This window comes from Catharus ustulatus, chromosome 12 (assembly GCF_009819885.2).
Source record: "Catharus ustulatus isolate bCatUst1 chromosome 12, bCatUst1.pri.v2, whole genome shotgun sequence".
Classification (NCBI taxonomy): Eukaryota; Metazoa; Chordata; class Aves; order Passeriformes; family Turdidae; genus Catharus; species Catharus ustulatus.
This window is the reverse complement of record NC_046232.1, coordinates 13263745-13284150: the sequence shown is the minus strand read 5'-3', so window position 1 is coordinate 13284150 and position 20406 is coordinate 13263745. Positions and strand designations below refer to the sequence as shown.

General features: G+C 42.1%; 1 protein-coding gene across 1 annotated transcript; it reads right to left on the bottom strand.

Annotated features, from left to right (window-relative positions):
- Positions 1–907: 907 nt before the first annotated feature.
- On the bottom strand, positions 908–3725 carry BCL2A1 (BCL2 related protein A1). Its single transcript, XM_033070788.1, has 2 exons — positions 3173–3725; positions 908–1702 (listed from the first exon to the last, which is right to left on the bottom strand). The coding sequence occupies exons 1-2, from the start codon at positions 3590–3592 to the stop codon at positions 1598–1600; spliced, it is 525 nt and encodes a 174-aa protein (XP_032926679.1). The 5' UTR covers positions 3593–3725; the 3' UTR covers positions 908–1597.
- Between the last annotated feature and the right edge of the window lie 16681 nt (positions 3726–20406).

Genomic DNA, 20406 nt, shown 5'->3' with positions numbered 1-20406 from the left:
CACAGAACAATCCAGGCTGGAAGGACATTGAAAGCTTGGGTAGTTCAACCTTTCCTGGAAAAGGGAGCTTGGATGAAACTGGCTGGTGCCCTGTTCAGCTGTATCCTGAAAACAGCCAGGGAGGGGGACTCTACCTCATCTCTGGCAGGTTGTTCCAGTAAACAGGTGTTCTTACTGCAAAAAAAAAAAAGTCTTATGCTGAGGTGAAAGAGGGAGAGCCCGTGACCAGAAGAGGCTGATTCATTCTCTCAGTGTCACAAAGCTGGATTTTTTGGAGGCTCTGTCTCAGAGAACAGTGGTGGTGTGTGCCTCAGGCGGCTGCTGGCTCAGTTTGGTTCACCTCCCAACACGTCTAAAAAAAGAAAGGTGTTTGGACCCAGCCTCAGTTCCCTATTGGAAAGTCACTACAGTTGAAGAAAACCCTTCTCGAATGAATTCTTGAAGAACTACTGTTTAGCTTTTGAAAACAAATGGAATTTGAGTAGAAACATGAATTGCCCCAGACTGTAAAAGCCTGGAAGTCTCTTATATCACTCTCTGAATTAGCTGAGTTTTATGATGTATCCCAAAACACTAATTACTGTCATCAGAGCTGATCCAGTTAATTTGTTTTGCCACAAGATATCTGTTTCTTATACGAGCTACCAGATAGTACCTATCTGAAAATGAAAATTAAAGTCTTGACATCCATGGTCATCAGGTCAAGTGCATAAACTACTTGGATTTTCCAGCAGCATTGTAATAACACTTCTGAGATTATTTTACTCAGGCAGATCTTTTCCCATGCTCCAGTTTTTCTGGAAAAAAGGAGACCAGTCATGACTTTAAAATATGTATTTTAATACAGTTTCTTAAAATATTAGTGTATTTACAAAAATTTCTCATTTAAAAATATTTTGTACTTGCCTATTTTTAAACACCTAGTTTAAAAACCCTTCAGCCAGATGACTACATCACACAAATATGAAAGAACATTCATTGTAGACGTGAGCAATTAAAAAAATACAGCACAAAAACACATACCATTGCATTAACAGTAAGTGAGTGCACATTTTTAAGTTGCTAGCTCCCACAAACAGTTCTTCCCATAGAAATTACTTAGGCTTGTCAGTAACTTCTATCCACTTCTGCGTTGGAGTTCCCATTTCTTTTTTCTTCACAAAAATTCCCCCCCTTTTTCTTACACAGTGGTTGCAATAAAATGCATTACAGTAGTATTTCATTTACAAAACAAATGACATAAAAACTTGTTTCTTAACCCATTGGATTGTATTTCACTAAAACAATGTCTTTTCATGGAGATGCAAAAGAGATTCTAAGAGCTGTCTGGATGTGGAAAATGATCTCAAAGCAATTCTGCCTGGAGAGGTGGACTTGAATTGCTGCATGATGTTGTGCAGATTCCCTTTGGAAGGATCTCATCTTCAGATTTGGCAATTAGGATAGCATGTTAAACATTGTATTTAGACAAAATAAATACAAATAAATTAAACACAAATTATGGAAGGAAATAATTCTCTTGTTGATATTGCTTTGAGGAAGGCTGAGAAATGAAGCTTGTGGCAATATCTACACGTGAACAGCAGATCCTTTTACTTCAGTAGTACTCTCTGAACAAGGAAACAACAGCTATGAACAGGGCTGTAATTTTGGAGAAAGACAGTAGTGATCTTCTTTCAAACTTTGTTAGGAAGCCATTTTCCTGTGGAAAAGAACACACACAGGGACAGCTTAAAAACAGCATGTAGGGAAACCACACCTCTGTCTGTGTCAGATTAACAGTGCTGCAGCATTGTGCAGTAGGGACAGCTTTTCAGGGCTCTACCTCCAAAAGATGAATAGAGCTTTAAAAACAGGAGCTGAAAATAGCTGCACCTTGCTGAATGTTTGTTTTATCTCCAAGTCAAGACTGTGCCCTCCCTGTGTAAATAGAAACCAAACATGAGCTCTATCATCTGAGCCCACATCTTCCAGGAAGGTACCAGGAAGGTACAAGTACTATGTTTCTGATGTAGTGATAGACTCAGAAATATCTTCCTTTAAGCTTCCTTATTCTGCTATGATGAGCCACCTATTATGACAGAATGTTGCCAGGAGTTGATATTTCTCTGAAATAAAATTCCCTCTATTTGAAAGAGATGGAAAGAGAAGCCTTTGTAATAAATCTGATGCATCAAGGGGCCATGAGTCACTATCACCTTTTTTTTTTTTGCTGCTACAGAGAAGGATTAAAACAAGCAGAAAGAAAAAAAAAAAAGGGAAAGCAAGACACTGGAAAATAAATCAGGGGGGAAAAAATAGTAGGAAATATGAGAGAGAAGTGGGATGAGAGGGGGTGGAAAGAGAAAGTGACATTTACATATAAGTAAAGGAAAAAAGTATCAAGGAAATAACTGACTCTGGTGTCATTGATTCTCAGTTCCCCTAACAAAAAAAAAAAAAAAAAAAAAAAAAAAATTGGCATGATGAAACTTTGCAAAGCAAAAGGAACTTTCCCTTCACAAGCAGAATGGGAATTTCAGCAGCTTGGCAGAACAGTCCACTTAGTAACAAGTATTTTTCTCAGCACTGACCATTCATAGGTAGAAGTTCCAGGATTATCTCAGTCCAAACAGAAAAGATTTAATGCCAGTTGTACTTACCTGTACATTTATTGTAAGTAAAACTGATTTGGGGGATTAAATAATGGCTTTGTTGAAATCCACAGCAAAAGTGCTGACTTCATTTGTGAGGATCACACCTGTGTATTCTTTCCTTACCTTGAACTGAAGTATTTTTTGACCAGCTCCTCTATGAAAGCAAAATTGCTGCACTGACCTTAGGATGCCACTTAATTTTAGATTCAATAATGGAAATTTCAGGCTATGTGTGGTTTAACCTGCTTTGAGTGGGAGGCTGGACGAAATGATTTTCTAAGGTCATTCTCAACCTGAACTATGGTATGGTCCTGTTATTCAAAATTGGGAAGTGCCTTTTAAAAAGAAAGTTGTCTTTTATCACTGTTCTGTTTAAAGTAGAAGCAAAGTTCTCACTGTAAGTCTCAATGAGACATTCCTGACACCAAACATTAATCCACCAAATTAAACCCTGAATAAAATGGTATTGACAGTGTCTATAGCAATAATAAATGAAATCTCCTAATCTAGACTTTGGTGGAAAATGAGAAACTCACCCAGCCACCATTTGCACCAATCCATTCGGATTTGTTGTTGATGATGTACTCTGTGATGAAATAAGAGATCTCCTCCTTCTCCTCTGCAGTCAGCTGAACCCCATGCTCTTGAAGCTTCTTGGTGAGAAGACCTCCAAATGTAAATATGGTCATAATTCTTCCCCAGTTAGTATTTCCATCAGCAAACTTTTCATCCATGACTCCATTGAAAATTCTCTTGGCAACAGCTACAGAGGTGATGTCAATCCTGTCCAGGAGTGGCCTGAGAGCCTCCTCGGTTTGGTCTTGCAAGGAAGATGCCATGGTTCGCAGGACATGAGCAACCCTGGTCTGGGCTGGTCCCAGGTGGGATTCCTGGAGCACATACTGCAGATAATCCTGAGCTAAGTAATAAACGTAATAGAACTCAGCAGTTTCCATTCAATCCAAAATGCAGAGAGCAGTTCGCTGCTCTGAGTCAGGGTCAGCAGTGAGCAGCCACAGGACATGCACACGGTTTTGTTTCGTCTGGTTTTGATGGAATCTTTCTGGTTTTACCACAGAATTTCCTGTAAAAGGCAGTGACTTCATGGTGTGCGCTGGGGAATATGTCACAGAGGAAATGAAAGAAAAAGTATGTCTCCTTTTATGTCTTGAGTGATTTATTTCTCCAAATAGTGTGATTCCGCAGCTAAAACCAACCAGATTTTACCACATTCTTCAGCAGAATAAATTGGCATTTTCTAGGGACTTTTGCTACGTACCACTAGTGAAGGTTTGGCATTTGGTTTGCAAAATTCCAAGAATGGTGTGTGCTAGCAAAGGTTAGGCATTTGGCTTGAAAAAACATGCCCAAGAAGTGCATGCTGCTGAAGATGCAGCCCCCCCAGCACCCCCAGTCCATCTCCTCGCTGCCAGGGTCAAGGCTGCAATCTGTATTGCAGGTTTGTGGGTTATTTCTGGTCACAACTTTGTGAAGAAACTGGCAGATATTCCTAACAGGATGGAGGAATGGATAAACTTTCTTCAGCACTCAGGGAGTTTTACGGAAGTGCAAAAAGTGGGAGCACAACAGTGGTACAGTTATGGATGGACAAAGGGAAAAGTCAGCTTTATAGCATTATCCCTGTTCCAGACTTTCTCACACTCTCTCTGAGTGCTCTTCAAGGTCCTTCTTTGAAGATTTGAATGGGATACTTCAAAGATTTCCTTTGCCCATAGCATCTTTACAGCCATGCTGTGAAAGATGTTATAACTATGAAAGATAATGCTAATGCAGGGAGCATGTCAGAACATGGGATGGAAAATACAGGGCCAGTGATGTGTGACACCACCTGAATCTTTCAGGACAGGTAGCAAAGAAGTATCATGATACCTACAACTGCTCTTAGATTCAAATTTTCTGTCAAGCTGTTATTTTTGGGAGAAGAGGCAGGGGTATCTAGCTGGCTTTTTCTGTACAAACATCTTCCCCTGAGGCAATCTGATCTTGCTGAGGGTTGGGATGTGTCTGTAGAGAACTTCACCCCCTTGCAAAGGCTTCAACAAGCAGTTTGATGTCTGGAGACCCCTCCCTTTCTCCATCTTTATTCCTCTACTTCTTACCACCTTGCTTCCACTGCTCTTCCTTCTTTGAAAGCAAAAGGTACTACCAGCACCCCACACCAACTGCTTTTCTTTGTCCCAGGAGTGGCTGTGAGCCTGTGTCCAGTCCTGGGCACTCCCTGATGCTCAGACCTATGGAAGAGAAGCAGAGCTGCAGTCTCAGATGTCAGGACAGCACTGGCACCTAATCACACTGGGGAAAGCCCGTGTGGACTGTGAAACAGCTCTGGTGTCAGCACACTGCTAACCCTAGCCAGCCCCCAAAATGCATGTGCTCTGCTGTGACATCACAGATTTTGCAGAAACCCATTGAGTAGACCAGGGTAATTTCCATTTCCTGCTCAGTGTTTCTCTGTATGTGGTGAGTCTGGCTGAGAGTGACACAGTAATCTTCCATCATAGCAGGGCTTGAAACCTCGAGCTGGAACCAGCACAGCATCCAGCACTTCAGGATTATTTCCCTCACTTTCCCTTGAAAACGAAGAGAGAGGGGGCTTGGTGTTGTGTTCATCTTTGGGAGAGAATGTGTTTCAGAGGGCAGTGCAAGCTGGAGAACTCCAATGTTAGATGTTAGCCCTGGGAAGGATGAGATGCCAGGACTGGGAATGGGGTGGGTGTGGAAGCTGCATCTCCCCTCTTTCATACACTCACGTTCTTCCCAAAGCTCATTTTGAAAGTTCAGAGGTGTTTCCTATCCAGTACCTGCAGCTGTTGCTTTGGCAGAGCTGTCAGGCTGACTTTGCCTTTGTTCTGTTCAGTGATTCCAGCAAAATGCTATCATTTTATGAGGAATGCAAATGGGAAAAAAAGAAAAAAGAAAAAAGGATGTAACTGTCCCTAATTCTTTCCAACTGGACAGGAATTTTTAGTGCAGAGGGAAGTCATTGTTCACCCAGCCAGCTCCCCTCCTGTGAGATGCCTGCTGTAAACAGGGCTGAGAGAGGTACTAGAGCAGACATCACAAGAATCCTCTTTCTATATTGCACAGTCTGTGAAAGTATAGATCACTTCTGAATTTCTTAGTAATTAATCAATGAAAAGTTCTTTGTATTCTCTGAGAGTATAAATAAAATTTAATATAATATAATTTAATATAATATTATAGTATCATTAATATATAATATCATACTATATAATATATATGTTATTATATTATATATATCAACAAGTAATAGTTGAATATGAGAACAGTGAACAATACCTAAGGAGATCAGTTTTGTTTTCTTCATCATGGGCAGTAGCAGAGCACAGGCACATGCACTATTTCTTCATTAGTGGAGCATTTAGGATTCTGAGGAGAGTGATGAAGTGAGACTATGAATATGTCACCATTATTGAAATAAATCAGTGTTGATACCTTGGCAATTTCCGTGCAAATGCTGCTACTTACAGTCTCCTGATTTCTGAAAGGGCTGTGAGGTGAAGCTGAGGGCTCAGCTGCCAGGGTGGGGTGGCAGCTCTGAGCAGAGATCTCAAACTGTGTGACACTGTGACCAGAGCTCAGGATGGAGCTGTTGAAAATGCCCCAGGTGTCTGTCCTGCCGTGTTTTCCATGGAGTGCAGTGCAGGTGCAGTTCCAGTAGCAGTTGATGTGTCTGTACACACAAGCTGACAATGGCCAACTCTCAACACTAAGAAATCCGATTTGGAATCTCTTGCATCGTGCCACTCTAATGCATTGATTCTCATTTTCTCCATTTGGCAATGTTTTGCTTGCTTCTAGCAGACTTTATTCTAATTTTGTAGTTGTAAATTAATACCTGTGAATTAATGAAGCTTTACTTCATTTCCTACACGCTCTGTCTCCTCAGTGCTGCATAGACTGCATTCTCATACACTACACTACTTTTTCCTTGTTTTCCTTTTTGCTGATATAGTACTGTTAAATAAATATTAATTAAATATTATTGACGTGTTAATTGTTAATAAAAGGCTTGAAACAGAAACCAGCTTGACAGGGAAGCTCATATACAAACCCTCCCCTCACTACTTGGCAATTGGAAGGGGCTTCAGATACTTTGATTTAAATCTGTGCCCTGTGGATTTGAATCCACATCCTACTCTAACCTGAAAAGGCTTATTTTTCCAGAACAGATGGGGACTGAGTTGACAGATCCTCATAAAACTGACTTTGTGAGAGACGATGTTATCTCATCGCATTCGAGACAAAACCAAGCCAAATAACAAAAGCTTTGCTGAGCTATCTGTGCTGCATCTGCCTTGCCAGACTTGTTCCTCTTCCAGGTGATTGTGGGAACTGTGATTTTTTTTTTTTTTTTTTTGGCTGGAAGAACACTCCAAAGCCTTAAGAAAACCATTGAAGATTTCCTCCCCACCCTACTTTTCTTCCCTTTTTAAGATCCACACCGGGCACACCGGGGTGGGGTGGAATGATTTTAATTTCTAAAATTTTTTTAAATTTTTTTTAAATTTTTTTTTTCTGGAGTGGTATTGTATTTCATAGCAAAGAGCAGCTCGGTTCACCTGTGCCTTGGCAGCTGTGCACAGCGCTGGAGGAGGGCAGGGAGGTTCGGTGCTGTTCTGTGCCGCCGATGCCCAGTGGAGTGCTGACACCTAGTCGCAGCCGGGAGAGCTGCGCCGCACATCCCTGCTTTGGGGCTCTCTCTGCAGCCTAAAAATCCCGTGGGATTGGCATGCAGCCCGCTAATGAGCGAGGTTAATTAGTGATAATGTGTTTTTGTGCGCTGGGACACTGCTGTGTCCATCTCTGGGTGCGGGAAGGACATGGACCTGCTGGACCACATCTTTGCTATGAGGAAAGGCTGAGAATTGGGGTTGTTCAGCCTGGAAAAGAGAAGGCTTTGGGCTGAGCTGATGGCAGAGCTGAGGGGTGCCTTGGGGAAGGAGGGAGGGACATTATTTACAGGGCCAGGGATGACAGGACAAGGGGGAATGGCTTCAAACTGAAAGAGAGTAGGGGTAGATCAGATGTTAGGAAAAAAAAATCTTTGTTGTGAGGGTGGTGAGGCACTGGAACAAGTTGTCCAGAGAAGTTGTCTGCTCCATCCCTGGAAGTGTTTGAGGCTGGGTTGGTGGGGCTCTGAGCAGTGCTCTGGTAGAAGGAGCTCTTGCCAACAGCAGGGGGCTTGGGATTCGGTGATCTTTAAGGCTCTTTCCAGCCCAGCCCAGCCCATTCAGATTCCCTGATTCTGTGAATTCTGCCAGCCAGGAAGCACCAAGCCCTCCTGTCCAAAGCAAGGAAAGGTCATCTCCATTAATTTTGGGAGCAGTTAACTTTAAAACATTTAAGACCATCTCCTAATGTTTCTAGGATGGAGACAAAATATTAGGATCCTGGATCTCCAATTCTGTGGCAATTGAAAGGGAGACTGTGACCCAGTTTGCAACTCCAGAAAGGATGGGAGGATGCAGCTGGTTTTGCATCCTCTGGGCCAGCTGAGGCATCCTGGGCTAATTGGAAAGCCAAAGGGGTCCCCAGCATAAACTAAAGCAAGCAACTACTGCAGCTCTGTCGAGCTGTGGTGCCATCTAGGATGACTGAGGGCTGAGCAATTTGGCATAAGCTCTCTCCTGCTCCCAAAATACCACCCAGGAAAGGCTGAGAGGAGGTGCACAACATGGTTCTCCATTGCTCAAACATGAGAAGGTGGTCATTCAACTCCCCTCATGACTCCTCTGCAGCACTCAGAGACCTGAGGGAACTGTAGGAATGGCCAGCTTTGGCTGTGTTACTCAGGGTTCAGCTGCTGCCTCGTCACTTCCCCTGGTAACTCACCTCAAGTCAGAGCCTGTTTTCTTCTGAATCCTCAGTTCTGTCATCACCAGAAGTCAAGGAGCAGCCAAACATCCTTCTCCACTGTGCACGTGCCACGTGTCATCATGTGCATGTGTGCAGACACATGCTCCACATTCTCACGAGCCTTCCCAAATGTTTATCTTGGATTAGGAGAATTTGAGCACATAGTCATCGTTGTCAGCACTGAGCCACAGAAATGTAAAGGTCCCCAAGCTTCCCAGACAATGAACAAGTCTCGGTAGAAGCTCAGTAAGTTCTTGCAGATGCCAGCAGAAACACTGGAGTCAGCTTCATGGCTGAAAATACTCGCTCCCAGAAGGGGAGAAATGAAAATGTGCTTTTGAGTATTAATGAAATAAGTCAAGAGCTCAAGCCTCAAAATAATAACTTTGTGTGTCCCTGGCACCCACGAGTCAAGGCTGTCACAAGTCACAAGTGTTGGTTCATTCCCCTGGGGCAGGTGAACACGTGCACAGTCATTTGTGATTGGTCAGCAGCTTTAGTTCAGATCTGTGTCTTTCAGCAAAATAATGCTGCCAGGAGAGACAGGCATTCAGCACCTAAACCTATTTTAGACACTGGTGATACTCAAAATGTGGTGAGACAGCATTTCAGCGCCATATCTGAGCTTTGCTTAGCATACAGAGAGTCCCACTGAATCACAATTCCAAAATATGAACAAGATTTAGGCAAAGAGTTTCCACTGAGCATGGATAAGATATAGGTGCCCAGTTCCTTTAGGTGTCTTTGGGAAAAAAACCAAACAGCTATTCATTAAAGCTACTAATAGTTTAAAGTTAGGCATGCTTTTAAATTCTTTGCTGTTTCTTTTTCCAAGAGAAGATTATGTATCTCATGTTTTTCAAATAAATCACTTTAAAATTCAAGCTCACTTTACCAATTACAAGTTACCTGTGTGCCTTGGAGCTTTGCAGTCCTCTGCATCAGCCCTCCCAGGAGCCTGCTTGCTTCTTCATCTTTTAAATCAGCCCTGCATCTGCTCCTGTACTTCTCTGTTATTTAAATCAAGGCTGCATCTGCTCCTGGTACTACTGGTGACCTTTGCCCTGGGTCAAGTGCTTGTGATCCACAGATTAAATACCTTTCCTTTAGGGGAGAATGTATTCTCTTAATAAATAGTTTCACCCTCCTTTTTCCATATCTCCTCTGTTGATGACCCTATAAAAGAGGGTTGCAGCAACACTGCTATTTCTACTATAAATTTCTCTTTATTATTTAAACTCAAATAAACTTATTTAAACTCAGCTTTATTCTGTTTTCATGCATGGTTCTGGTCTGGGGGCACATTTGTTTTTATTCCCCTTTCAAATTGCTTTGATTTATAGTTATAAAATAGACAAAAATGCAAATGTAAAGTGTACAGATATTTTCTTTTATAATCAGTCCAGATATTTGGATTGAAATTATGATTAGAAAATTAATATGTAATAGGATTTCAGTAATTTTCATATGTTCAAAATAAATACTGATATTAAAACACGTTTCTGAACCCTTATTCAGTAATCTTATTACAGTTTTATTACCTTTTCAAATGTGTATTTGCATGAAAATGTCGTGATGTTGGTGCCTACTGGTTGAAGCCTCTGGTTTTTAATAAAAATTTTAAAAACCCCTTCATGTGCAAGAAAAAGACACAGACTACACTGCTGTTTGGCAGGACTTTTCTGAAGTCAGTTGTTGTAAAGGTCATTCCATCCACCTACAGCCTGAGAAACTGGGCTCCATGTGGTAGAATAAAATCTCCTTCATTACTCAACTGCAAGGAAGAGCTTGTGAACTTAATATCCCAAATGACCCTTCTGGAGGGTTCTTCAGCCCTAACCGCATTTCTCATTTTCCTGATTTGCACCATTGCAGCAGACACTTGGCTGGTGGCACTCTGCAGGATTTTCAAATGGTTATGTGTAAATTGCTGCGAATTATAGCAAGAAATTAGCTGTAACTCCCATGGCATATTTTTATCCTTGTGTTTATTATGACTTTCTAATCCTCCAAAAAGCATGCTGAGATGGCATTTCTGTGCTCCTAGGAGAAGGCTGTGAGCAGAAATAGCAAACTAATCTGTCTCCCCAGGTATTTATGCCACATTCATCACTGTGCTGTCTGAGCATGCAGCACTGTCCCCTCGATCTTTTTAGTGAAATGATGTCCTGTTAAGTGAGTGTGAAGGAAGCTGATGCTACCGTGACTAGTTATCCAAACCTGCTGCCATTCTTTAACCAAAGCAGAATAAAAAGAGATTTGCTCTTGAGCTCATTTTTAAATGATGGATCTTTACAGTGCTCTGTGCTCTGAATTACGTTTGTCCATCTTCATTGCCATGGCTGTGTGCAGAGCCTGGGGTCATCGAGGGAATTAAGCCTGTAAGCATCTTAGCAGTGATACTTATCCCAGGGCCTGCTCAGCCCCTAAAATGCTCTGTCTTTAAGAAAGCTGAATTCTTTTAGACCCTTCCAAATAACCTCAGCTTTTGCCAGTTGCTATGGCCAATAAAGCAACACCAAAATGCCCAGCTGGGCGTGGGGAGTGTTCTGTGGTGGGAATTCACCCGTCCAAGGCTGGAGGAGAGTCCTGCCCAGCCCCTGAGCCAACACAAACCCACTGGCCTCACATAACAGCAGGAGTGGGACTGGGAGAGTCTTTCACCAGGCAAGGGTGAGGGAGATTGCATTTAATCTGTGAGGCATTTTAATGGCTATCGGTAGCAAGAGCAAGCAAACTCCATACCAGCAGTTCAGTGCATGTAATTCTGAGTTTTCACAATAAAACCCCAGAATACCCACTCATCCTCAGCAGACTTGCCTTTGTATCAATTTGGGACCAGATTCTTGGCATGCCAGGGAATTATGCATCATAATGGCTTAATCAAGGGCTTTCACAGTGTATTCTGGAGCTGAGAAACCTTTTTAAACCCAAATGCAGATGGGAGCTTGGACCCAGCAGCGAGTGCTTTGCTCATGAAGTCAGAGGAGCTCTGCACAGACTGACCCCTGTGCCTCTGCAAAGCTGTATTGATTTTGGTAACTTCATCTGTGCAGGGATGTGAATCTATCCACAGGGAGCTAAATGAAGCCTGAAGTTATCGATTTTCAAGAGCAAAGAACTTTAGTTAAAAATCTCTTATGTTTTCTTAATTATTCCTGATTTTGAAACAAGGCATCACAGCAGAGTAATGATATTAAGAAGCAACAGTAAATAAATCAGCCAGTTGCACGTGATTTAATGCAGTAAGGGCAGAGAGAATGGACTGACTGAATTAGACAAGGTTTTTATTTGCTCTTTGTGCTGGATAACTGTTAATCACTCAATGAGAAACGCATTTCCAATGGCCAGTGCTCAAGCAACATAAATAATAGCAACATCCTTGTTTCTCCTTTGCCCTCAATCTCCTTTTGGAGGCTTGACAATAAACAATCTATTTCGTAACTCAGAACCAGATCTAAAAAGCCCCCACGAAACGTAATTAGTTTACTTTGCTTGTCTCTTCTTTGTATTCCTGAGCTAATAAATGGCCACTGCAGTTCCAGAGGGAGTTAATTCCTCTGGCTGCCTACAGGGGATTGAGAGTTGTAGTCTCACTTGAGCACAACTCAGTCTGTGCGTTTGCTGGGTCCATCAGCAGGGGCTATATTTGCTACAAAAGGTGGCAAACCACAAAATTTGCAATTATTATATCCAGTGTAAAACTTGGGGCTCCTATGGCATGGCAGACCCCTTCAACCTGTTGAATTTTGGTTTCCCCATCTATTGGATGGGCTCCTCCAGAAGATTTGCTGACTCTTGCAATATGACTTAACTTTCTAGCTATGCCTACAAATCCTGGAGGAAAAAAACACCACTGGTGTCTCTGTGACCCAGTTCCCCAGTTCTAAACCAGAGGAAACTTGATACTTGCATCCAGGTCTGTGCCTGTTGCCTGTGTTCAGCAGCCTCCCCGGGGAGGTGTGTTGGGGCAGGGGGTTCTGTGTGCGGTGTCCCAGCTGGGATGGACATTGCTCAGGTGTTGGTGATGGTAACTCTGCAGCTCAGTGGAGCTGAGGCAGGTAAGACTGACTCAAAGGTGCATCACTCCAGTCATTTGCCATCTGTGTGTGAGTCAGAGCCATAATATTTGTTTTCCATCCTCTGTTGGAAGTCAGTGGAGCTGTTTGTTTATTTATGCAGCAGCTGACACGCTGGGGCCTTAATCTGGGCCAGGCCTAGGTGCTGGTTTAGAACTCAGCCTAATGTTTCATGCTATGAGTGAGAGGCTGGGTCTGGCTTTTATATGTATGTGTGTCTTGAATCCCATTTTTATCCCTCATAACACTGTAGATAGCAGCTAGATCTGCCTTAGAGATGCCAAAGATGTAGAGCTTGTAATTCTTTGGACATGTGTTTTGGTTCAGTCACCTAAGATTGAGTGCTAGTGAGGCAACCTAAAGGGCAGTTTTATCAAGTTCATCTTTTCAAATCACTTTTCTTTCACAATATAGCTTGCTAGCTGTAAAATTATTCCATTAAACTATGTTACCACACTCTGAGGCAATTTGTTTTCTTGTGCATTGATCTTTGATCCAAGGTACTTGCTCCTGAAAACATTGTTCATTTTTAACCACTTAGATAGAAGTTAATTTTGTAGAAATTGGAAATTGATGTAGAACAGCATTTCTTTTGTATTCTGTCCTTTGTTTTTTGCTAATCACTTCTTCTGGATAGCGATTTTGCAAGTAGATTTCTATTCAGTCATGGTCAGATTCTTTAGTGTTTAGTGTATAAATTAATTTGTTTAGCTCTCCAAAATAGTTTAGAATTATAGATTTCATAAAGGGATAAAAATCTCATTTTAAAATAAAGAAATGGTTTTGCTAGTATGTAATATTTGGCAAATTGGAAACAACTGCAACAACAATAAACTACATTTACTGTTAATTAACTTGTAGTCTAATGGAAACTAATCTCCCCTGGAAGGTAAAAACCCAACACACTTGCATGATGCAGTCAGGTTTTCTGTTCATGGTGTCCAGCTGGATACCCAACAAAGGAAATGTCTGGGGGTTTATTGCAGCAATTCCTTGCCAAACAATGCTGTCTCCATTAGCCATGGCCTCGTGTCAAGCCAGGAGGTGTTTTGGGTGCACTGGGGACCTCTAGCTATTATTTCTCTTTGAGACACTGTTTTCATCCTGAAACATCCGTGCTGTCCTGTCCCCCTTCTTCCTTTCTGTGCATTTACAGCCTGTCCTGCAGGTGTGTAGGGTTTGCTGATGGGCACATCCTGCATGGAGGGAGGTGCAGTGCAGAGCAGGATCCAACCTGAACAGCTTCCAGCTCATTCCAGAGGGTTCTGAACCCTTCAGAGGGAGCAGAGCCTGGAAGTTCACACTGAATAGGGATCATATTAGCAAGGTAAGAATGCTGAGATGAACATTTACAACCCCAGTAACACACTGAAAATTGTGTTCTGGTGTGAAAAGTGACTCAGTAAAAATGTTACTTCCAAACAGCAGGGAGCTGCTCTCCCTCAGTCCAGACCAAATGTAAGCAGTTTACAAACAAAAGTACAATGTTTATTTATTAGCCAGACATATGAAGGGCCTGTGCTCTAGGTTGGTTGCCCCACAGCTGATGTAGTTGTTTCCCCAGGTAGGTGTTGTAGTCATGACCTGGTGATGCTTTGCCTCTGCTTTGTATTTGTATTTGCAACAGGGAGGTCAGACAGGTTGCAACTGGATGTGGAAAAGGTCAGGAAAGGTTCCTGCCTTCTGATCATGCACACCTGCTGGAATTGGAGCCTGCAGTCTGCCTCTTCCATAACACAAAGCAGAGAATTCCAGTTATTACTTTCTGTGTGTAGCTCATAAATGAGCTAAGACAGGCTCTACTAGCCAGATGAACCCTCACAGTTTTATAATTTTATTTCTTTTATTGGTTCTGCAGAAATGTAACACTCCAGAACTCTCTGATTCATACATGCCTCCCAACAACTGCTGTGGTTCTTCTCCCAGAGCTCTCACCCTTGGCTCTTGCGCTGGCTCTGGAGCTACCTGAGTGTTGGTGCAGCAATGATGTAATCCTTCTTTCTAGCCTGAGGCACCTGTTTGATGGTCAGCCAAAGTTTGTTCTGTACCACTGATAAGTGTTACAGGGGCTTCAATGGTTAAACAACAAAAATGATAAATAAAATACCATTAAAACTAAACACCTTCACTGCTGATGTCTTTATGACTGTGTTTTGATACATCCCTGTACTTATTTGAGTTAGGGTATGGTGAAAAAGCATTCTGTCACTTTTAACACTACATGAACTAATGCTGTTGTCTCCAGTCTCCATCTCCCCCTTGATTAAAGTTTGGTATTTTTGATACCTTCTGACATAACTGGATGAAGAAGAATGCTGAGTGAGCACAGCCTTTTTACTATGAATAAATGATTGCATCAGTGTTGACTCCTAAGAAATTTGTAGAAATTTATTTCTAGAGAGCAGTTGAGCTATCAGCCTCCAGAGAACTAAATGACAGCAGTTGGTTTCAATAATTACAGTGCTTTTAATTTGGCACATTGTCCTTTTGTCATCACAGGGCTTCTTCTTGCTTGAGGAGCCTGAAGAAAGAGAATATTGGCACTTGAGTGATTAAAATCTGGGAAAGTTTACTTCCAGTTTGTCTGTAGCATCTCTGCATAGACAGAACAATCTGTTGAAGTTAAAAAGATTATTAAAGCAATACTGCGCAGGGAAATTTTAGTGCCAAGAATTTAGCCATGTATGTCTGACCATATTAATGGGAATCCTACTGCTAAGTCCCTGTGCACCCTGGTACATAATTTACCTAATGATTTCAGTTAAGCACAAAAAACAAGCACCATCTGAAACTGTTTGACTTGCAGTGCTTGATGCACGGGAGCCAGAGAGAAAACAGCTCTGCAATGTGAGTGTCTCAGTTCCCAGCACTGGGAGTGAGGGGTGAAGATGGGCTCTAGGATAAACACATTCTGGGACATCAGTGCACACTGTAGTGGATCCATGGCAAATGTGTTGGATTCAGCTTTTATCCCACTGTGAGGGATGGACCTTTCTTATCCTCAGTCTCAAGAGTCCAGGTGGGCAACACTTGTCTGATTTAGGCTCCTGGCTTCAAAAATGGCACTCAACTGAAAGCTCCAGGGAACCTTTAATTTGCAAAGAATTTGGCATTGTGTCCAATTTGGACATAAACCACTACTTTTATGATAAACTTTTTCTATATCTTCCCTGTGTGTGAGATTTCAGCTTTGATGTATGCTGGTTTGGTATTTCCCATCTGTCTTTGGCAATAATTTTTCAAGGGAGGGTCTGATCATTTGTCCTCCCTTGTGGTACAGTTCCATTCATATAATGGTAGGTTATACAGGCACCATGACATGGACAGTCTGTTAGGAACAATCTGCTATTTCAAGTACTAAGTCCTCTCATAACTACATATAGCAAAACAGGGAATTTTTAAAAGTGACATAATAGAAGAATTTCTCACCTTCCCTATTTTCAGCTCTGATTTTATCCTTCAAGTATTCTGCCAAAGCAGAAATTTCAGCCCCAAAGCAGAAATTAGAGCAGACTGTGGGAACACACTAAGGATGCCTCATCTCTCAAAGTCCAGTAGAACGCTACATATCCTCCTACTACACTTAGGAAAGATTTGCTGTCTGTTAAATAAAGTGTTATTATCTGCATTACAAGTCAGACATCAGCAAAGCACCTACACATCCCCGGCTGAAGGCTGCCTGTCATCCACCTCCCACACATATCACATGTTGGGGCTGTAGTGAGTAAAGCTGTGTGTGCTCAGGTCCTGAGCCAAAGAGAGCTGGGCTTCACAAGTCACTGGACTGCTTAGGGGATATTTTAGAGACACTCATGCACTGCTAGAAATGAACCTTCCAAGTCACAGCCTTGTCCCTGAGCTCAGCTGGAAATATTGTGCCAAGCATGGACCCAGGGAACCTAATGCTTGTGGAAGCGCCATCATCACTCACAAGTGATGAAACGACCACAAAATACTTTGGAGCATATTTTTACAAGCAGCAGCATATCAGCTCTTATGTCCTCATCAAATTCCAAATCAAGCAATTACCTTGCAATTCCAAATGGCAATATTATTGTTTGCTTCATTACCTGCTGTGCTCACTAATGCTGTTTGTGCAGGATGGTCACTATTTCTCCAGCTTAGCAGCAGTCACGTTCTAGCAATGAGCAAAAAGACCCATTATCAGCCCTCCACAGCACCTTGGATCTCTTCAGGATGGATAGTGCAATATAAATGTAGAGGATTATTTAAAAACCCATTGCAAACACTTCTAGCGTATTAGCCATAATAATAGTCTGACTGTTTTATTTGGCAATAATCCAATTCCTTCATCAAGATACAGTACCTGGTGCATGTACTTGCAGACCAACCGACTGGCTCGTAAAATAGCAGGGTGGCAAAATTATCAGGAAAAACAATGATGTGCTTTTATATTGCTGTAAGTTATGGGTGTGTAATAAAAGGGGAACATGAAGTTCTTGAGCCAGTGAGCATAAAGGTGAGAGGTTTACAGCAGCTGTAAGTCCTGAAGTGTGCATTTAATACTGCACAGTTTTTAGCTGTTCAGTTCTGACTTTTGTGTACCTGACTAATAACAATAAAGGTGAAGCGGATAATGTAAGAGTTGGAAACTGTAGTGAGGCAATGTTTTCTTTGAGAAAATCGCAAAGGGAGATGTGAAATCTCCCTTCAAAACTAAAAATGTACAGACCTCTGTAAGTGCACAAATGAGGCATTGGCCTAAATTCTCTACACTCATGGTTTATTTGAAATCTGAGGAGCAATTCATAGAAAAGTTCACTTTTATATTTAAGCAATATAGTCATAATAATACAATTACAACCGATGTAATTTCTATGAGATTGAGTTTCTAATCTAGTGCTTATTAACAAATCTGCAGCCACTCTACAAAAGGAGAATGAGGCATGGCAGGGTGCTAGCACTAACAAAAGCAGATATATCATATTCATTGGCACCTCTGAATTATATATGTATGTATAAATGTTGATAATACGCATCACTATTAACCAAATAATTCCTGAACAAATGATGCCCGGGGATCTGTGCAACTGGCTGCTTATTAAAACTTTATTTTCAACCAAACATTTGTTTAGCTTGAAGAAGACCTCCCTGGAAGGGTTTCCTTAGCTGTGCTCTTGTGCTGTCAGTGATGGGTAACAAGTTTGGGTGTTGGTGTGCTGTGTGCACTCAAGGCTGGCAGAAATTCTACAAAAGAGACTTGTACTGGGCTCCAAACAGCTTAGTCCTGGAGCAGAGCATCTTAGGCTCCAGTACCATGATTTTTAGAAGCATCTCCATGAATATATAGGGATCTTCAGCCTTTGTGTTGCTGATTCAGTTTTGCATGGAAGAGGGGCAAGGTGATCCTTCATCACCCTGCCAGCCCTTGGCTGAGTGGGAGGGCTTGCCAATGAGCAAACCTCAGCTCACAGATCTTCCTTAGCACCTGATTGTTTGTTCCTAGAGAAGAGCCTGGAGATGAGCAGATCCTGATATCTACATATGGCTCAGCTAATTAAGAGATGCTTTAAGCATAGAGCTAATCAAGCCTTAGAGCCCTCTGTGCTGCAGACTCTTCTGTAACTACAATGGGGCTCTGCCATTCACCTCCTGTGAACTGTGCAGTCCCATTACAACTATTGTCACCAGGAAAGAAAGTGTTACTCAACACAAGTAAATGTGACAGCAGCTGGGTCTATGGTTAAGTCTAATCTACTCTGAAGTGAGAACTGACACAGGCCTAACCCTGCTGGATGAGTCAGTGGCAGAAGCAGGGCGAGAAGAGGAATCCCTTATTACCAGCTCTGTGATATAAACACAAGCCTTCCCTCTCTGCCTTCCCAACCCTTCATTAAAACAGCGGTAGCAGTTAGATTTTGTTTATTTTTTTCTCAAGATGAACTTTCACCTATTTTTTGACTTAGGTAGGAGTCCTTCTTCTCCTTGCCTTGCTCTTCCTCAGCTTTGTCTCTTCTCATAAAGCACCAGAGTGTCAGACTCCTCATATTACCAGCATATAACAAAAATTGCTGAGAAATACAAATGTTACATATTTGCTTGGTTGCCCCGTGCCTGTCACCTGGGTACAGCTCTTGTAGCTGCATTTCATTCTTTGTGGGCACTGCAACCCCACAGGAACATTTAAAAGCTGTGAGTCAGGCCTCCAAGAAAAGTCATGCATGACTTAAAATCACAAGGTTGATCAAAAACAATAAAATGCATATTTTCAAATTGCCTTTGGGTTCTCTAAGGCTGTGGGGCACACCCATTTCAGGTTTTCAAGCCCTGATTTGCAACCATTAAGGCTAGAAATTCAGGGTATTCATTTGTCATGGGCTACACATAATTCTTGTTTTCAGAAAAACAGGAAATATTATAAGACCTCATGGCCAAAATTGGCAGCACTGGTGCTAACACTGAATGTACTTACTGAAACTAAATGCAGGATTTTTTTGCTTTCCATCTAGAATGAGGGTTTTGCTTTTCACTTCAGCACAATGTCTCAGTGTTCAGATATGTCAAACTGCTTCAGAAGGTATAGATTGATTTTGCTGAGGCTGCTTAACAATAGTATCGATGGGTTGGTGTTGGATGAAAGTCACAGTGGGGTGGACTGTCCCCTGATTCTGCACTTTCAGCCTATGGTTGACTGTGCCACTGATTTGGTTTGGGTTTGGCATATTTGTTTCACCTCTTCACCTTCACACAGCTCCATACACTTGGACTGAATACCATTCTGAATTTACAACGATAAAAATAAGAAGAAAAAAAGGAGAGAAGACTAATCTTCTTGTTGTAAATTTTGGACGTCACAGCGAGATGGTCAAAGGCTGGACTTGGCACACCCCATCCTCCAGACCTTCAGACTAAACACCTCACTGGCAGCCACATCCCTCAGGTAAAAAGGATTCTGCAAGATGACAATGCAGCTTGTCTGGGCAGGGGACAGGCCACATCCCAGAGTAAATAATGAGCTCCCTCAGGGGCTCATGGCCGTCACAAACATCACCACCTTCTGCTTCCCGTGCGAGATGCAATTCCTAGAGCTTGTGCTCTTGGATGCAAAGACAGCACTAAGAGTACCTGCCAAGACATGTGGGGCTTCCCTTGGAAAAAAGGGTGAGAAAACAAAATACATATGATAGATGTTAGTCATGTTGCTTATTGCACTGTTGGCACACTCTCCACCTGGGGCTCCTGTACTCACATCCAGGATCTGGGGATGAGTCACACGTGCTGCATATGCACTTATGGGCAATCTGAGCATATGCAGAACATAATGGGAATTTCATGATGTCCCAACTTGCTTTTGCTTCACTTTGTGCAACAAGATGTCTGCAAATCCTAGACAGAGCCCTTTTTCTCTGAGATGAGGCTGCTGAATGGAAAAACACAGCATGCCCACAGGGAGCTGCATGTGTGGAACATCAAGGTTTTTTGCTACAAAAACAGACTAATGTTGCACGTTACTGCTGGCCATGTGGCCTTGGTGATGATACTCTGAAATCTCTGGATTCTGAAGTCATGGTAGCACTCAAGAATCTCTAATAAGGAAAAAATTTGCAGCCTCCACATTTGTGGAATAAAGCTGGTTCCGCGTGATTCCCCAGCATATCAGAAAACAAAGACAAATAAGAACACACTGAACCTGTATTTTGAAGACTGAAAGTCTGCAAGCAAATCACATGGCTTTGGGGGACCTGAAATTATTTCTGAACAGCTTGTGTTGACAACTTTCTAATTTTCCTTTAATAGCTGTGTCTGTGCTTGTGTGGTTCAGCTTCCTA